The following is a 20,403-nucleotide window of genomic DNA, read 5'->3' on the forward strand; positions in this document are numbered from 1 at the left end:
TACCGACTGCGCCAAACGCCCTTAGTGAAGCAAGTATATACCTGTATCTCTATATACGTACCTATACATATGCATACAAATACATACATACCTACATATAGGCAGAGAGAGAGGCAGTTGCTCATGCAGTCACTCTTTCTCTCTGCCTCCCCTCTCCTTCCCGCGCTTCTCCTTGTGTGTTGTGACTGACTAGTTCTGATAAGAAGAAGTTCTTTCGTCCGTTCATTCCTCCAGAGGTCTTGTAGTTTCTAGCGGGGTGGAGAAACCGAATAGATCGAGTCTCTCTTTGTAGCATTCTTGCCAGGTCTTTCTTGTCGAAGAAGAAGAAGAAGACATGTATCTGTCATTCTGTGGTGTGTGAAGCGTCCCTTGTCTAGAGAGAGAAAGAGAGAGAGGGAGTGAAGTATCTTTGTAGAATTTCTTGAAGAGAAAAGAGAGAAGGAAGAGATTCTCTAGATAGGAAAGAGAGTTCCTATTATCTGTAAGGATAAGATCTCTACACATCACTAAGCCTCTCTTAAACCTTCAGAGGCATTCCCATACATTCCCACACGTCACTCTCGATATTAGCATATGATCACGAGCACGGTCCTACTTAAGCTATGTTTCAACCATCTCATCTCTATATGTATATAATGCACACTTACAAATAGCGAGAGATTCATATAGAATACTGTCTTGGTAGTTCCACATCTATGTATATGATCTCTATCAAGGGCATAGGTATAAAATACTTTCCCTATCTGGCTGTCTGTCTCTGCGTGTGTGTGTCTCCAGTCTATCTCCTCCGTATCTTCGAAAGATCCATCCATCGTTGATCGATCTCTGTACCGTTACCAGCTCTATCTATCTTCAATCTATTCAACTATCTTTCTTTCTGTCCAACTGTCCTAAGGATATTTATGTATCTAAGCAGAGATAGAGATCTATTCCCTACCAGCGCTTCTCTGGATTGGGTAGAGAGAGTAGAAAGTCGTGATTTCTATACATAAAGAGAACAAGTCCATGTATGAAGGAATGAAAGAAGAAACTGTCAAATGTCTTTTTAACAGACACCCGGCTTTTCTAAATCTCTCTCTTTTCTTCTTCTTTCTCTTTCTTCTTTCTCGTTGTATCTTATGTGTTTCTCTTTCTGTTTTGACGATGGCTCCAGATTGTCTTCTTCTCCTCAGTGTTAGTCTTCTTTTCTTTCTCTTTTCTTTCTTTCTCTTTCTTTCTTTCTTTCTTTTTTCCTCTTTCTAGACTCGCTTAGAGAACAGTGGTTTAAGCCCTCATCTCACTCCTATTCTTGAACTACCAGATGTGACGCCTTCTATAGCGAAACTTCTTCATGATCAGTTAGGTGTATGTACACCTCAACAACTCCTGTCTGTAGGGCATGTGAGAGTTGAGAAGGTCTTAAGGAGAAGACTGAAGCAAAATAGCGTCATCTTTCCTTCTCCTTCTATCTCTTCTTCTTCTGCTTCCTCTCGATTACCGAAGAATCATTTGCATGCTCCTGGTGATCCATCAGCAACTAAAGAAGAACAAGAAGAAAGTAAACCAAAGGGCACCCTCGTCTCTCAGAGAAGGGCATTCACTCTACAGCGAATGGGCACAGTCAAGATGAAAGAGGAGAGAAACAACGGTCAAGACGAAAGAAGGAGGGAAGCTCAAGGGGGACCTCCTCGATCATCTTCTACATTATTCTTTCACGCTGGCTTAGCTGCCTCGCAACTGACAGGAAGGCTCTTCGTACAAGCCAGACAGAAAGCGATGAAGGATGTAAGCCACACCTACACACACATAGATAAACAACACATCTATGAAGGGAAAAAGTTCAGCTCCTTCTGCCTAACTAGAGAGGCATTAGAAGTCTCGCAGTCATCGTGCTTCTGCAGACACCTTTCTAGAGTTACATAGATATACAGGTACGTCAGTGAAAGCACGTTGTTTATATGGAGAGAGAGAGAGAGGAGAGCTTGTGTATGGAGACGTAGATAGGAGAAATGAGGAAGATAATGAGGAGGAATGCCTCGATATGTATATGCAAAGATCTCTGAATATGCGTGTATATATCTACATGTATCTTGAGATGCAGGGGTCCCTCTGTCTTTCTTTCTCCAGCATATCTACATCTGCGTATGTATACCTATATGTGCATTTGTACATAGGTACGTATCTATGTATGTATAGGAATGTGTTTCGAGAAATGAAGAAGATCATCTTCTTTTCAGTCTTTGTCCTCACTGCGCCCCCACCCACCTTATCTTCTCCTTCTGCTTCTCCTTCATCCAGACTCAAGCCTGTCTCTCTTTCTCTTTTCTCTCTTTCTCTCTCTCGCATCTTTAGAGAAAAAGAGATTAGCGACGAGTTGAAAGTGACAAGGAAAAGAAGAAGCAGAGAGCAAGAGCGAGCCCGTCCATCCGTCTGTGTATATGTTTTGCAGCAGGAAGCTTCACAGATCAGCCTTTGCCACCTTTCATTATCTCATCTAGGCATAGAGGCTCATCTGGACGTAGAGAGGGAATAGAACAAGAAGAAAAAGAAGAAGAGAGACGTACTTAGGTGACTTCACGTGCTTCATCTAATTTCTGTTGAAGACAGTCAGTTTGCTGAAAATATGTTTACGAGGAACTCGAAGAGGTGTGTGCTCTCTCTCTCTCTCTTTCTCTCTTTCTTTCTCTTCTCTTCTCTTGCGTTCTTTGGTAGTCTTGTATGATGTAGCTCTTGGATGCATGAGAGTGAATTAGGTACGATTGCGTGTGTGAGAATCTTCCTCTAATTATCGAACTGACAGGAGATACCTCGTCTGTCTAAGAAGGAGAATCTTTCTTTCTATAGGATCGTTTTCACCATAATCATCATCTTCTTTTTCTTCGCTTTATCTTTGTCTGTTATCCCTCTTTTCTCAGGTACGTGAAGCACGTACTCGAAAAAAGAAGAAGTCTGATGGATCTACGTCCCCGTTCCTACTTCTCTCCTCATCTTCTTCTTCTTCGGCGTCTTTTTCTTCTAATGTGAAGGCATCTTCCTTACGTTCAAAGACGTCTTTAGCTCCTTCAGCAAACTCCACGACCGACAGATCTTTCTGTCTTTCCCCCTCGTCGTCTCCTTCTACTCCTCTGTCTAGCCCGCCTCCTTCTTCTTTCTCTTCTCAACATTCTCATTCTTCCTTCTCCTTCTCTTCCTCTTCTTCTTCTCATCACCCTCATATCTCAGGCTCTGTATCTTCTCTCGTATGTCCTGCTGCTGTCCCGTCTCCTCTCAAGGCATCTTCCCAACCTAGAGACGGCGTCTTCACGCCGTCTCCTGAGAAGGATCTTCTCACCCTAGGAAGAACGTCGTGTTCGAGAACTCTCTTCTCGGCAACAATGCCTTTCGTTTCTTCACTCTCTTCCTCTAGCTCTCATACAAATCACACACACAATCTATCTCTTCCTTCTTCTCCTCTTGTCTCTTCTTCGTCACCTTCTTTTTCTTCTTCTGTCTCTTCGTCATCTTCTTCTTCTTCTCTACCTTATACAGATGTGAAGCCGTTGCCTTCTTTATCTTCTTCGAACTCCTATCTCATTTATCATCGATCTTCCTCTTCCTCTTCTTCGTCTTCTCTCCCTTCTTCTTCAGCCTCCTGTCTCACTACCGTCGCTTCACATGTTCTATCTCCTTCATCCACACTTTCTTTAGAACCTAATCAGCAGGAAAAGATCTCTTCTTCATCTTCTTTTTCTTCTTTTTCAGCGACAGCATCTAAAGAAGGAAAAGAAGCGCTTCCTGAGCCACGCCACTCTCCCGCTATTTCTCTTCGAGAAGATAGAAATCCTTTCGTTAGCAATAAGAAGAGTCATCTTCTCTCAGTGCTTTCATCGTCTTCTTCTTCTCTCTCGTCTTCTTCTTCATTCTCACCTTCCTTCTTCTCATCCACCCCCTCACCAGGTGTACGTACACTCTCCAGTAGCAGTGGGAGTAGGAGAAGTAAGGAAGGATACGAAAGGCGCGCTGAAGGCCTTTATGAAGCCCAGAAGATAGAGACTGCAGCTCAGACTTCAACTTCTCATTCTTCTACCTCTCTTCCTCTTCATTACTCGACAGAAGCAACACTTGAGAAAAGGAGTTCTCCCTATCGAGAAAACGCATACCTAGTTAAACAGTGTGAAAAGACACATAGTCAAAGCAGTCATCTCTCCGCATGCTCGGCACCCTCCTGTTACTTACAGCCAGGTGTATCTACAGCATCCTTAGCCTTACTTGCATCTCGATCTCCCTCATCACCCCCTAGTCTACAAGAAGATTTCTTATCCAAGCAAGAAGAAGAAGAGGAAGAGAGCTCTCATTCTCTTCTTCATCCCTCAAAAAGGCAACGTCCTTCTTCTCCATCTCTTTCATCTTCTTCTTCCTCTCTTCCTCCTTCTTTCTCTTCTTCCCTTTCTTCTTCCTCCTCTCTCACTTCTTCTCTCTCTTCTTCTCTTTCTTCTTCCTCCTCTCTCACTTCTTCTCTCTCTTCTTCTCTTTCTTCTTTGTCTTCCTCTTCTTCTCTTACTTCCTCTCTCTCTTCTTCTCTTTCTTCCTCTTCTTCTTCTCCCTCTTCTGTTCAGCACGTTCATCTCCCTGGTCGAAGTGTTTTTTCTTCCTATTCTTCTCCGTGTGTTAATGGAGGACGTGCCTCCACTGCCCCTCCTCGAGTGAAGACGGCGTTTCTTCTTCCTCCTCCTCACGATCGACTTACTCGAGGCCATTCTGGACCATCCTTTCAAAATTCTACCACATCTCACATGCTCTCTTCTTCTTCTTCATCCTTATACTATTCTTCTGCTTCTCTTCCTTGTTCTTCCCTTTCTCCTTCCTCTTCTTTTTCTTCTCCTTCTTTTCTTTCTTCGTCTCATACCTTTCCTTCATCTTCTTCTTCTTCTTGTCGATCGTTTCTATCTTCATCTTCTTCTTCGTCTTCATCCTCTTCTTCTTCGTCACATATCTCCTCGTCTCGTAGCTTCTGTGCTGCGGTCTTAAGCTCTTCTCACTCCCCCCTCAATCGCGCAATCCCTCAGTTGCCTTCTGATCCTTTTCGAAGGCCTTCTCTTCATTCCTCTTCGCATCTAGACCAGACCTCCTCGTCTATAGAAGAACATCCATACCGTCACCCCCCTCGAGACCCTCTCCAATTTCTATCAGGTCCTTCCAGACAAGCGAAAGAGAAAAGAGAGAAAGAAAAAGAAGATGGAGAAGATGTCTATGAATCGGCGATAGATCTTCATGGGGGAAAGAAGGACAATGAAAGAGAGAAAGGTGTTTCTTCTTCTAGACCTGCTCTATTTCCTTCTATAGCACGTGAACAGATAGAGGTAGAGGAGAAGAAGAAGAAATCCATCAAGGAAGAGATGCTGCTGCCTTCTATTGAAGCTTTTCAGGACATTATTCACGAGTGGCTACAAAGAGAAGGATATTCTTTCTCCTCTTCTCTTTATCAGAGCCTTTCATCAAGAGCATCGCCATCGTCGTATCTATCATCTTCTTTCTCTTCGTCTTCTTCTTGTCCAATGCATGCACTAGATCCATTTCATCAAAGGGGCATTTCTTCTTCCTCCTCCTCTCCTTCTTTCTCTTCTTGTTCTTCCTTTCTGGAGGAGGACGGCCCCCCTCTCTTACATCTCGCGTATAGAAGAGTAGTCTTAGAAGGCTATCCTTATGCCTTGATAGCTCACCTTCAAGGAGAAGATCACAAAAAGATGAGAGAAGATAGACAAGATGAAAGAGCAGGTCCTCCCTCTTCTTATCGTCAGTCTCTCTATGACACTGGAGAGATGAGAAAGAAAGAAGAAGAAAAGATAGTCTCTCCTACCTCTCTTCATTCTCTTCCTCTTCTTCGTTCTTCTCTTCTTTTTCCGTCTCTCACATCCGTTTTATTTTGTATCCCGGAAGAGCTTATTCTTCCTCATGTTATAAGACCTCTCCCTTCATCTTCTTCACATACGCTTCTCAAGGCGGCCTCTCTTCCAAATCGCATCCCTCTCTCTTCTTGTTCATCTTGTTCCTCTGTTTCTCCTGCTTCTTCCTCCTCCTCCAGATTCTCTTCATCTTCGTCATCTTCTTTCTATCATCATTCCTCTTCCTTTCTTTCTTCTTCTTCTTTTTCTTTATCTTCTTCTTCTTCACCTTGTCAGAAGTGTTCTTCTCTCAGAGCTTCTTCTTCTTCTATTTCCCCTACTTCTCCTTCTCCCCCTTGTAGGCCTCCGCCTGCTGAAGCTCTCCTCAAGTCAAGCCCTCTTCTCTCAGTGAGTCTCCTTACCTTCAAGATAAGAAAAGACAGAAGAAGAAGTCGACGACGACGAAGAAGAAGAACGGAAGATCTCCATCCTGAAAGAAACGAAGAAGAAGAAGATGAAGCGAGTCTCTTATATGAAGGAGATTCAAACAAGGCACCCCCCCCACTCCCTAAGCTTCCTCACACTCTCCGTCGTCTTGTAGCGAGCGCAACAGCAGGGGAGGGAGTCTCTGCTTCTTCTGCAACACACCGAAGAACTCATGGCTTGAGAGCTTTTCTTTCCCAGAGAAGAGCCTCTTCTCTCTCTCCTCTCGATACAGTCAAAGAAGAAGAAGAAGAGGAACAAGAAGAAAGAGATGAAGAAGGGGAAAATGAAACGGTAGATGAATTAGGTATGCGGACGAGTCAGATGTCTTCAGTCTCTTGTGGAGTTCCTTCGAAAGAAGAGAAATCTAAGCATCCTCATCATAGACCTTTCGAGGTCGATTCCATTCCTCATAATTCTTCTTCTTCTTCATTATCCTTTTCTTCTTCTTCTCGTGTAACTGTAGTTGCAGGTTTATGTGTAACGTGTCCTCTCTATGGAACATTTCTTCTTCCTATCTCTCCGCATGCTAGGGAAGTATCGCACACCCCGACTCTCGTCTATGAAAAGAGCCAGTGTGACGGTAGAGACGTAGCGAAGCATAACACGAGAGAAGAGAAAGAAGAAGAAGAAGAAGGAAGAACAAGAAAAGGAAGAGTGAAGGAGAAGGTCTTTAGGAGTGAAGGAGGATATGAACAAGAAGAAGAAGAACGCCGAAGAATGAAAGAGATGGGTGAGAGAGAAGAAAGAAGAGAAGGAGAGAGGGAGGCAGACGACGAGAAGATGGAAAGAAAGAAGATCAGTGATTTACTTAGAAACCTTCTTCTTTCGAGGCATAATGACGAAAACTCTTCTTCTGGAGAGACAACTAAGAATAGAACACGAGGAGGAGAAGAAGAAGTTAAAGGAAGAGAAGAGAATGAAGAGAAGTCTATGCATCCATCAAGAGACTTTTCTTCCCCTACACCGAAGCGTCGCTATCTTCTTGTAAATGATCGCCAGTCGTGGTTAAGGTTGATCGTAAGAGAGGAAGAAGAAGAAGAAGAGAAGCTAAGAAGACTCAAGTATAGATCACATGGTCTTGAGAAAGAGGAGATAGAAGATGAAGAAGAAGAAAAGTCGAAGAAGAAGCATGAAGAGAGAGAATTTCGATCTCTCCTATCCGAATGGTCCATAACAGATTTAGCTTTACCTCATACTCTATTAGAACGTCGAGCACCCCATATTGTGACCTCAGCTAGAGAAACTCTAAAGACATCTTGGCTAAGAGAGGAAGAAGAAGAAGAAGAAATGCACAGAAGATCAGTTGTCGATTCGCATGGAGGAGAAGAAGAAGAAGAACGGCAGTTGCTAAAACTCTGGGGAAGCCAGGTTCTCATCAGTGGTCTCCATTCTTCTTCTTCTCTTTCTTCTTCTTCTCTTTCTTCTTCTTCTTCTTCTCTTTCTTCTTCTTCTTCTTTACCTATCTTCGTGACAGGTGCTCCATCCAACAGTGGGTGTGTTTCTGTTTCGAGGAGAGGAGAAGAAGAAGAGAGCGAGAGGAGAACGGCAGGACAACCGCCTCCTCGGGAAGAGAGAGAAGGAGATCTCTTTCCGTCTTTACACTCGTGCAAGAAGAACCCGCGGGACGAACACCATGAAAGAGAGAAAGAAGAGACGTGTAGAATAATAGATCAGATAGGCCCTCTTCCTGAGGATCCTCGTGACTTTCCTAGAAAGGAAGAAGAGAAAATGCCAAGTCTTTTGCTAAAGAAGAAAAGTACCATGAGACGTCCTCGCTCTCTTCTTACTTTTCACGATGAGAAAAGAAGAGGCAGACAACAGACAGAGTATACCCAGCTAGCTGTGGAACTTCTACAGCTCCTCCCAATCCACATGAATCGATATCTCGAGACTCAGGAAGAGCAGAAAGACTACAGAGCGAAACCTTCTATGTTGTCTTTATCTTCTGCTGGTAGGTTGCTTCCGTCTGTTAAGGAGATTAAGAGACTTGCTAGAGCTATTGAAGACGCGACAGAGAAAAACTGGAGACGTATATGTGCTTTCATGGTAGGTCTATTCTTCTTCTTATCTTTCTTTTGCTCCATCTTTTCTCTTGTCGTCATTTTCTTCTTCTTCCTAGCGCCTGAATATCTCTTACTTACAGTACACCTTGATCTATTCTCGTTTCTTTCTGGTAGATGTCTTTCTCTCTCTCTTTATCTCTCTATCTTTCACACGGATGTTCCCCTTCTATCTCACTCGTCACGTCTATATCTGTGGCTTGGTCTTTCTCTTCTTCCTTCTCTGCCGTGTCTTCTCTACTCTGTCATCTCAAAGAAAGGAAGGGTTCAACTTCTTTCCACCGCCCTCCTTCTTCTTCAGCATATGTATATCTGTATATCTATATACATATCTATATACATATCTATACATATCTATATACATATTTACACATATCTAAAGATGCACATGTGATATAGCCACCCATCCTCTTACCTAGTCAACAGACGAACAGCCAGACACATAGATGTGAAGTAAGCGAAATTTCTCATGAAGACTTCCTTCACTCACGTAGCCCTGTCTCCCTACTTAGATGTGTATGTATGCACATACAGACAGACAGACAGACATACATACACATCTGTCTATAAGGCGTACCTAGGACTAAAGAGTCTCTAGCTTGTTTTCAGAAAGAAAGCCTGTGATGAGTTGCTATTCAGGGGACAGTCTCTCTTTCTCTCTCATTCTCTCTCTCTTTCTCTGTCTCTCTTCTCGAACTTTGGCTTTCACGATGAGAAAGGAGAGAAGGAAGAAGTGCCTTTTTCTCTTTGGTCACAAGGGAGGTTTGAGGTGTATGTACAGTGTGACGTTGGTTCTTCTTCATGGATGTGACAGAGAGAAGCTTAACGTGTCTTTTTTCTTCTAATCTTCTCGAGTACCGAAGTCACTATCCTGATAAGAAACACTACGACACCATAGAGAGAATGGAAGGGGAGACTGTAGAGGGAAGGCAACGAACACATCCCGTCCATTCAAGAGGTCGAAGTGAGAATCTCTTTCTCTTATTCTCAAGCATCTCTCTCTCGTCGATTCTCATCTATCATCCATCTCATATCTAAATACCTATCTATCATGTATCTATGTATCAATCTTCGTATAGTCTATCCATCTATTTAGCTTTAGTCTATCTATCTGCTCATGTTGTGAGATAAGCGGTGTAGGTATTGGACTCTCTGTCTGCCTATCCTCTCTCTTTGTCTTTGATGTGGTCGCTAGACGATCGGATCTCAATTGAAGCGTGTGCCAGGGCTTCATGAGGTGTATGTACACCTCGAGGTTCCACTTGGTCCTAGTCTCATGCGGATAGCAACAAGACAAGGATTGCCAGTCAACCTTCCTTTCCTTCAAGCTCAAAAATCTCGCTTTCATCGACTCATGTCGATTCTTCAGGTCGGTCTCTCTCTCTCTCTTGATTTCTCTCTACCTTTATCTATCTATCTATGAGTCTATCTATCTCTGCTTGCTGTCTCTATCTCTCTCTCCCTACGTCGGTTCCTTCTTGCCTCGAGTTCTTTCTCCTTTGGGGATAGTATGTTTGTCTTGCCTTTTCTCATTCTTCTTCCTGATGTCCCTGTAGTCGAGGCCTCCTTCTCTGGAGTGTATGTACAGCTCCTTCTACCTTCGCGGCTCCTACCGTAGCGAGGCTCTAGATTGATTCTCTGTGTCTCTTTCTTCTTCCGCTATCGTTCAGTCTTAGCTATGCAAGAGAGAGAGAGCGACCACAAAGAAAGAAAGGGAGAATCAAGATAGCTGCTGTGGCATCCCTATATCGAGCCTGACATATAGACTGCAGAGATAAAGAAGCGATAGACTTCACATAGTATGCAATTCTATCAAGGGACCTCTTTTCTTCTCTTAACAACACTATCACAGAAAGTCCCTGTGAACTCAGAATCCCAGTCTCTCTCTATTTATCTATTTCTTTTCCGCTCTTCCTGTCTTTATCATTCATCGTGTCCATCTCTCTGTCTCTCTCTCTTACTTTCTCTCTGCTTTCGTATCACGGTTCTATCTCTCTATTCAGCTCGCCTCAGGCCGCCGCAATCCCATCCTAACTTTTCTTCATATCTTGTCTCTCACTTCTTATAGGCACATTAAGTATACACTCATGTATATACATAGATATAGGTACAAGTGCAGGTGTATACATGTCTCTCTATCTATATATACTACCTGTAGGTACGTACACATGTTTATGGTGTATCGAGTATATACATATATAGGTAGATGGTATGTATACATGGCTTTTCACGTGCGTAGGTGCTCTAAATAGATAGATTAGAGCTGGGGCGACCTCTCCTTCTTTGATCTGGAGATTAGTTTAGAGTGTGGTAACCAGATGAATACTTTTCTTCTCTTTTCTCTAGACCGTGGAATTGTAGGGACGACAGAACTCTCGGCCTTTTCACCACTTTCTCTCAATGTAGACGCATGTCCAGCTTCTTCTTCTTCTTTATTCCTCTCTCCTCGGCTTACTCATCTATACACCTCTCGTATACATATGTATATTCACATCTGATAATGTATAAAGGAAGCATGTACACGTATACTATCTCACTAGATATATACATATCTCAGCGGTCATATATGTATGGTATGGGTGTATATACATAGTGATAAGAAGCTGAGTATAATTGTATATACATATATATACTCAATAATGTACACACCTATTCGTATATGATGTATACATATACACATATATATATATATATGTATATGAAGGCTCTCTCTGTATACGTGAAGTGATTTTTCTTTGTTGCCTTTTTCTTTTTCTTTTCAGCGTGAGATTTTGGCGATGTGTAGAGGCGGAGGAGGTGAAGGGGGGTGCATGCGATCGCTTGACTTGCTTAGGCCGTCAGATTTGAAGTCGATTCTTCTCTCACATCTCCAGAATGAAGGAGGCTTCATCTCTTCTTCTAGTCTATCTACTCTCCCTTCTAAAGTTTATCCGAATGTCTCTTGTTCTTCTTCTCTTCCTTCTTCTTCTTCCTTTGCCTTCTTCCCCTCACATCAGAACGGTATCGACACTGCGTCATCTGCAGCTTTAGGTTCCTCTTTACGCAGGAGTGAAGGCCTAGTGCGAAATGACATAGATCTCCTAACACATGAGAAAAGAAGAGATGAAGCTGTAGCTTCAGCTGCTATGACGATTCTTGACGTTTTGCGTGAGAAGAGAAGTCTACAGAGCTTCTCTTTCACAGGGACACTCTATGATGTAGAAGAAGAAGAAAGAACAAGAGAAGAAGAGGAAGAGGAAGAAGAAGAAGAACAGATCCTCTATGAATTGTTAATCCGTTTAGATCCGGTGTCACCCTTTTGTCGCCATCTCTTTGGTTTTTATCGTGTATATCTCCTACATCAGACTTTCTCGGAGCTTTTAGAGAATGTTACTTTCATATCTCTTCCTTCTCCTTCATGTCATGACAAGAAGAGTGGAACACATCCGGGTGTACATACACCCCAAAAAGTATCACTCTATACCGGATCTTCCTCGAGTCCAATGCCTAGACTACCAAAAGCACCCCTGCAGATCTCACCGTCCGGTCCTTCTTCGTCAAATTCCGATTCTTCTTCTTCTTCTCTGTCTCGTTCTTCCGTCTTTCCTCATTCATCTTCTCTTCTTAAGTCTCCTAGACTTCAAGGAGAACAAGGAGACAGAAGAAAAGAGATCAATCCGACTCAAGAAAAGAAGCATGTTCTTCTCTGTCAAGCAGTTCCATCGAGTTCCTCTAGAAATCTATCCACTGTGGGGACTTCTCAACAACAGGCATTCTCATCTTCTTCTTCTTCATCGAAGACCTTACCTTCCTTAAGTCACGAAGAGAGAGAGAAGAACGATACTGATGACACGATACTTCTCTCAGAAGATTTTCTTCTTCTCTTAGACAGCGACGCAACTTCTCCTCCTGTCGAAGAGAAACAATCGCCTCAGTGTAAACATAAAGGATATCTCCCTCTACCATCTCCATCTCCGTCTCCATGCCTATCTTCGTCTCTATCGCCGTCTCTTTTTTCATCTCTATCTTCATCTGTCTTATCTTTATCTTCTTCATCCTCTCTCTCTTCAGATTCTTCGATCTCTTGTCTATTACATAAAGACAGTTACATTCCTTCTACGAGGGGCTTCTTCCTTTCAAACAAGGAGGATTGCATGCGTCAGGTGTCTCTATCTCTTACTTCCGTATGTCCTCTTCTACCGGCGAGATTCGTTGCTAGACTTTTTCTTCCTCTTATACATCAGTGGGATTCGAATATAGGCCGTCTCTTACCTCATCGACCTTTACCTCTACAACGCTTCGATCAATATGTGAAACACATTCCAAATACATCCTCTTCGCCAACTTCTCTCCGTATCTCACCTGAGAAAGATGCCTTGAGATCTTCTCCATCGAGCCGACATGCTTCTATACCTTCAACAAAGTCATCTTCTTCTTTTTCTGTATCTTCAGATTCATGGGGGTGGTTCGATATCTTGCCGCGTCAGCAAAGCTTGAAAGAGGATTTTCTTCTCCTAGAGATGTGGAAGGTAGAGAACTTCTCAAGAAGAGACACACCAGCAGGTGTCTTCGATCTTCTTCAGACGGAGAGACGAGAGTGGATACAAAAAGAAGAAGAACAAGAAGAGAAAGAAGAGAGAGGGGAGAATAAGGAGAGGGCAGGCAGTGGTTTTCCTTCCATAGAGAAGGAAACAACACAGAAGGGAGAAGAGAAGATGAAGAAGAGCAAGAATGAAATAGGTCTGAGAAAGATAAGAGGAGTTGACAGTATGAGTATGGAGGGTGATCTCTCTGAAGATATGAAGAGTCAAGCGACGTGGAGAGAATTGAATGATAGACCTAGGAGAAGAGACGTCAAGACGTTCTCTTCTCTTTATCGCTCTTATCCAGAGAGGACTCTCGAGAACTTATATCAGCTTTTACTTCCTTTTGTCGATGTGAAGAAGAATCTAGAGACCTTGAAAAGAACTCCTCCTCATTCTTTCTCATCTTCATCTTCTTCTGTCTCTTCGTCATGTTCTTCTTTCTCTCTTTCTACAAGACGAGATATAGACAGGAACGTATCAAGAGACCTACACCTCAACCTTCCTTTTCATTCCTCAGGACAGGAGAAGTTCAGGAAGATTCCTAAGGAACAGCATGCAGGAGATGAGGAGAAGAAGAGTGTGAATCCTAACGCCTTTATCAGTTTATCTCATAAAGTAGCACCTGAGAGAAGGTCTCTCATCTTGCCAACCCGGGATGGGTTGAAGAGATCTTGCCAAGACGTATCGTCTTCATCTATTCTACCAAGAGAGAGAAAAGCTCTCTCTTCTTCTTCTCCTTTTCCTCTTCTTTCTCTAAGAGAAGACGGCCATGTATTCCCGCAAGAACCAAGCGATAGAAGAGGACTTTCTTCTTCTTCTGCGATTTGCATGCAGAAGCCTAATCCTTCTATGGGGGAGAGAGGAAGAGATGAAGAAGAGAGAGAAGAGATATCTTCTTGTTCTTCTCCTACTCCTTTTCTTTCTTCATCTTTAATAGATCCTCATCTAGCTATCAATATACTTCAGTCTCAAACCCAGCATATGTTATGTTGTCAACCTAGGTATAATACCGAGAAGAGATCTGATAGAGATGTCTTTAAAACAGACGTTTCTGGAGAATCTCTTTCTCACTCGATCTCGAGTCAGTTGCCTTCTTCTCTCTCTTCTCTTCATTCTAGGCTTCCATCTGTCAGAGAAGATCTCCCTCTACTCGATTCTTCTTCTTTACATATTTCTAACAATAGAGAGGTTTCACATGCAAGTGAGCTGGAGAACCGAAGGCGATTTCTGTCTCCAGATCGACAAAATGAAGAGCAAGATGCAGGAGAGGAAGACGGGGACGCAGAGAGACAGATAAGAGAAAAGCGAGAAGAGAGAGAAAGAAGAAAGATCGATGAATTAGCTCTTCTCCTTCACATGCTTAACATCCCTACTCGTTCTGATGGTCAGAAGCAATACCTTTGGGTGTATATACACTCCAGAAAAAAGCGAAAGGAAAAGAGTGTGTGGGAGTCAGTGTCTAAAGAGAGTGAAAGAGAAAAGGATGACGAAGTGGAGAAAGAGAAGAAAGAAAGACTTTTTTCTCCTTCTCCGAAGAATGTTCAAGATGAAGTCGATCCTTCTCTCTATACGAGAGATGATAGAAGAAAGGGACCTCATACGGCCCTCTCGATCAATAGAAAAGAAACTTTTAGAGAAAGAGAAGAGGAACCTCAAGAAGAAGAAGAACAGAAGAGTATTCCAAAGTGGTTTCTGTATGATCAAGGAGAGGATGTAGGGAGGGCTTCTCTTCAAGCAAGAGAGGAGCCTACCTCGGGAGAAGGTATCTTAGTAGGACTGATAGAAGGAAGTTGCATGGACAGAAGCTATAAGAGGAGAAGAGAAGTTTTCGCTAAGGTCTTGTTACGCTCCAGAATTGAAGTCTTTCACGAGTATATGAACTTCCTCCTTTCGCTTCTCTCCTTTAGTGAAGAAAGAAGAAGACGAAGAGATGCACAGGATCACCAAGGCGAAGATGATGTGGAATTTCCTGTCTTTCTTCGTCTCTTTCTTCAGAAATATCAAGCGAAGAGAGTAGAGAGGAGGTGTCTATACAGAGGAGCGGAACCTTGCGATGTTCCTCTTCATGGAGGAGAAGAAGAAGGAGAGCAGAAAAGAACAACTTCTTTTTCTTCTTCTCCCGCTTCCTCTTTGTTTTCGCCTTTCTTCTTCTCTTCTAGAAACTTCCCCTTAGACCCCACGTTTTCTTCTAGCCAAAGAGGAGAAGACGACGGGGAAGTAGACATGCATGTAGAAGAACACACACCAGCTGGGAGAAGAGAAAGAGATATGAACGTCTCTTCTCATAAACGTTTCTCAGTACCTAGGAGAACGTTAATGAATATACCCAGTCTTTTCTTCCATTGTCTTGCCTTGGAAAAGAAGAGAAAGATACTTGAAAACGACTGTCTATACAGTAGCAACTGGATGAGAATCCTGCATGCAAAGAATGAATCGGAAATCTTAGAGAATCTCACCTCGATGGTCCCTGCTGTATCGACATATAGAGTCGACGCTCCTCTTGTCTTTCCTGAAGTGAAAATGAGGAAGAGAAAGACCTCCCAGAGAAAAGTCGAAGAAGAAGAGGATGGACTAAAGGATGAAGAAGAAGGAGAGAGCTGGGACAAAAGTATCGATTTGAGAGATATAGTGGGATTTACAGCTAGCCATTGTAAGAAGGGTGGTATGAGACATCGACTGCTTGTCTCTGTCGAGATCGATTTTCTTCAGGTAAGAAGAACCCGAGCTCACAACGGAAGAATGAAGAAAGGAGAGTTTTGAAAGGTATTTCGATATGAAACAGGTATCTAACACTATGATCTATCTTTTTCTCAATCTAGTCCAGAAAGGGAAATCTGTAGCTTCCTCTCTCCTGGAGAATCTTCAGTTCTCTTTTCTCTATCTGACTATCTCTGCCTACATGATGATAAGCATACATCCCTCTCATATACACTACCACCTCTGCCTTACATTCCCCACTTTCTCTCTCTATAAGTATACATATATATATATACATACATATATACGCGTATGTAGATATATTTGTCTGTCTCTGTCGCATCTAAGATTTCTCTTTGGACAAGCGAGAGAGATCCCCCCCGCCCTTCATATCTGTACATACGCACTTTCTGTATCTCTTCCATCCACCTATCTTTCCACCATTCCAATTGGACCACATCTGCTCCTTCAATGCCTTTCTCCGTCATCAGTAGACAGATACATCTATCTGTATCTCTCTGTCTTTCGGTTTTCCCCTTTGTTTCTCTTTGCCTTTTTATTTCAGCTTCTTATCTTTGCGTACCTCTCGAATCATTCTTCTCTGCATTCTCTTCTCTCTCAGTTCATCTCCTCTTCTTTTCTTTCACCTTCTGAAGCCAGGCCTTCCATATCTGCTTTCTCTTCTTCTCCTTTCTCGCCTTCATCTTCTGCACTTCAAGAGAACGGCCTCTCCTCTCACTCCAGTTCTTCATCTTCTTCTTCCTTCTCTTCTTCTTCTTCCTCTTGTTCTTCTTCTTTCTTTCCAAATATAGATCTCTCTTCGATATCTTCACTTACGTCGCTGTCCTTCTATTCTCATGATATCTGTCCTATCTATCAGATTCGACATAAGTTCGCTCTTCTCTCTTCTCTTCTTAACGACCTTCTGTTGTCTTCTCCTTCTTCGGTTAACCTAGGCAGCTCTAAGAAAGGCTTCATACCTTCTGCATCTTCTTCATCGCGAGATATAAAATCGAGAGAGAGAGAGGAAGAGACAAAGAGAGAAAGAAGTGCAAGCATGCAGACATGGTTGGGCCACTTGACGACGGTACAAGAAGGCTCAGCGGAGATAGAAGAGAAGAAAAAGAAAGAAGGGGGCGAAGTTGAAGAAAAGGAATCGAAAGAGGATGCTGCCTTTGCAGAAAGAAGTTTTAGAGTAAGCTGCTGTTAGTCTACGAATTCGCATAGGATGGGAATGAGCCATAGAAGAGAGAGAGGGAGAGATGCTCTGCAGAACGTTCCTTAGGCGTGACTCTGGTGCCGGACTTCTCTTTCTCTCAATTCTGCACTCTGAAGATTACTAGAGAGACGGAATGCTTTTCTTACTGCATCTTGTGTCTATCTATCTTTGTATATGTATCTAGATATGTATGGGGCACATACACAGTGACGAAAAGAATCTCATCTCTTATTCTTGCCTCTCTCTTTCTCTCCTTCTTTCGTCCGTCTCGTACTGCTCCTCTTTTCTCCGTTTCGGATGTTTGGCCAAGAAAAGAAATATAGCCGGATAGCATCTGTGGCGACAGAGGGAGAGATACATCTGTCTACTCGGGAGTCTGATATGAGAGAGAAAGGGAAGGAGATGAAAAGAAAGAAAGAAAGAAAGCTTAGCATAGTAAGCAAAGTGTCTTCCTCAATACTTTTCTTTTTCTTTACGAGGGGCAGCTATACAGGTAAAACGGGCTGCTATCTCCACTCTTATTCTTTTCGGCTTGTAAAGCGCGTCCCGCGCTTCAGCTGATAGACACAGCACTCTCTCTACTCATGCTCAAGTAATCCTCGGCCTATTGGCGCCTCTATCTTCATCATCGGTCTCTGTCTGTATCTATCTACATCTTTCCGTAGGATCTATCTCTATCCACATGTGTATAGCTATGTATATGCCGTGTTTCTGCTATTGTCGAAGAGAAGCTAACTCTCTGCATGGTGATGGACCTTCCACGTGTGTCCCTCTCTGTATGCATGTGTATATATACATACTGCTGATGTACATCTATCTTCAACTGGTTCAGAAACAGATGAGAATGCTTTTCGTTCTTCAATACATCCCCCTAAAATATCCTCTTCACTTCCACATTCCCTTCTCTACTTCGTTGAAAGAAATTAAAGGCGAAGATGAAGTATTTCTAACTCTCTCATTCTCTCTTTCTGAGCTGTTGATTAGGTCTCGGTGACTTCTCTCTAATCTTCCTTCCATTGTCTCCGCCTTCTCATCCTTCAAACAAAGGTCTTAGAGAGAGAAGTCATATGCTCTATCTTGACTTCGAATCTCTCTTTTTTGTTTCTTATCTTTATCTTTCAGGTACTTCGTCAAGCTCTCGATTCTTTGACGATGAAGATCACGTCACTGCCGAATAGATCGACTGTCTTATCTCAGTTGGATCACCTCACTGCGACAGAAGCCCCGCTATCTTTATCATCTTGTAACGGGTTTTTGTCTTCTTCTCTTTCCTTCCTCATGCACCACCAGAGACAGGCAGCTAACAGCCGGTCGCTCTCTTCTCCGAATAAAGGGCGCCGTGGCGGATCAGGAGAACGAGCCACTAAAAAGCAACTGCGGTAAGGATGTCTGTGTGCATGCACAGGTAGTAGGGGGGATACTATGAGTGGATTGATGGAATGAAATGGAGGCATGTACGTCGCGACTAATCAATCTAGAAACGATGGAGCTGTAAGGATAGACATATGTACCGTGTGTGAATGGATGTACATGTATGTGTGTGTATCTATCGGTGTGTACATATCTGTGATGTATCTATGTATGTATATCTGTCTATGGATAATATGTATAACGATAGACGTGCGTACATCCTGTATTCTCGCTGTTCCATATGGGTATGTATGTGAATACCTGCGGGTATGCTGGTTGGATATAGACATGGCTGGCTAGATATTCAACTCGACCTTCAGTCATATGGACATGTTTGGCGTGTGTTGTGGGTGCAGATAGATACCCATGTATGATATCCATAGATATATATAGATGAGGAAAACTGTGCTGGTCATCTCGTCTTATTTCTTTGCACTTGATTCGCCGACTGTATGTACACTGTTACGCCTCTTGTATGTCATTTACAGGAATGCTCTACGAGCAGGCGAAGGGGAGGTTGTCAAGCGCATGCTGTTAGCTCTTGATAAACCTTGGGCATCCTCATCTCGATGGAATGATAGCGACTGTAAACCTACTACCACTTCTGTCCCTACTCTCCATACCAGTCCCTCTTCTTCTCTCCCTGTTTCCACCCCCTCTGTCTCTTCTTCATCTTCCCCTCTCCCTTCTTGTTCTTCTATTACTCACTTAGAGAACAGCGATCTTCATACGTGCTGCAGGAAGAGGAGAGAGAGAGGCGAGTTGCCTGGCTCTGCTTCCCATCTTTGTGACTGTCGAGATCCCTATCCCTGCCCTCTCCTTCCTTTGGCAAACGGCCTATTGATGGAGATGTGTGCAGTGCATGCAAATGAGACACGGTCAGTTGTAGGAAAGAAAGAGACTCGAGGAGAAGCTGCTCAGTCTTCCTGTTGGGTCAGGACGAAGTTGACTGTTGTGTTTTCTAGAAGGGAAAGATTAGAAGTCAATTCGCGCCGTTCTGCTTTTTTGATGGAGATTCATCAGGGGTCTCTAGCTCCACAGCACTGTCGTGCGCATAAGCATACGTGTACATCAGTGCATAAATACATATGTGTATACATGTGTACAGACACATCCACGTGACTATACCCGTATATATAGCCTACGATACATACATACCTACGTATATACGTACTCGTACATACATATTCATACATACGTATGTCTACGACCCTTATGTGTGAGTCGTGCGTTCATACGAACCCACGCACATTATGTAAGGTTAGGAGCCGGGGGTGGTTCCGATTCCCTTGTTTTATGGAAATGCATGTCTGTATGTATATGTATGTGGGGTCTTAATGAGCACGGAGGTATCTCTTTATATTCCGGCGACGTCTGCTCCGCTCTCAGGAGGGAACACATTCTCGCTTTATTGATAGTAAACTCTGTGTATACACCTGGACACTTCTCCTCCACCTCTTTTTCTTCAAACGAGAATGAAGAGAGAAGAATGAAGAGTTCGAGAAGGCCCCTCATCGCCAGGTTTTACATCATCAGATTGCCCTCACGGCTTATAGTGTAACAGCCGGGAGCGGAGGGGAACAGTGGGGGTAGACACAGTTAGCTGTTTGAGATTAAGTGATGTAGACATGAACGTATGAAGAAGCTCAAAGGGAATCACCGTGAGACTAGTAACGGCGAAGACCTGGCATGTCATTGCTCCTTTCTGTAGAGGCATTTCGTTAGACCTGAGGGTTTTGCGTCAAGGTGTGACTATTCTTTTTCCTGTTCTCTGCTGCTGCTGGTGGACTTGCGCCTGTATGGTTGTATACAGGATGTGGCTGCATCATCGATTGTACCATCATGTTCTTAAGCCTCTTGTCTCTTCTTTCATTCCAAGCTCCTGGTCGTCCCTTCCGGTCTCCTTCTCCGCTTCTTCTTCTTCCCTTTCCCTCGGAAACTTTACTCGTGCGGGAAAAGAAAGAGGAGAAGAAGAATCGAGACAAGGTACCGAAGAGGTTTTGAAAGAGGAAAAGAAGTCAACGAGGGGAGAGAACACGATGATGGAAAGCGGAGAGAAAGAATGCATAAGAAGACATGATGATAGCTTAGGAGACAGGATGATGGGAGCGGTTCAAGAAGACAGT

General features: G+C 43.2%; 1 protein-coding gene across 1 annotated transcript; it reads left to right on the forward strand.

The window, feature by feature from the left end:
- Positions 1-1,242: 1,242 nt before the first annotated feature.
- CSUI_004557 (uncharacterized protein) lies at positions 1,243-20,403 on the forward strand (the record flags this gene model as incomplete). The annotated part of the gene is made up of 7 exons (XM_068064745.1): positions 1,243-1,764; positions 2,895-8,372; positions 11,149-15,660; positions 16,214-16,843; positions 17,990-18,246; positions 18,766-19,155; positions 20,091-20,403. Coding segments are annotated over 7 exons (12,102 nt in total), but the record flags the coding sequence as incomplete, so codon positions are not given.

The sequence above is a fragment of the Cystoisospora suis genome, assembly GCF_002600585.1.
Source record: "Cystoisospora suis strain Wien I chromosome Unknown contig_2147, whole genome shotgun sequence".
Classification (NCBI taxonomy): Eukaryota; Apicomplexa; class Conoidasida; order Eucoccidiorida; family Sarcocystidae; genus Cystoisospora; species Cystoisospora suis.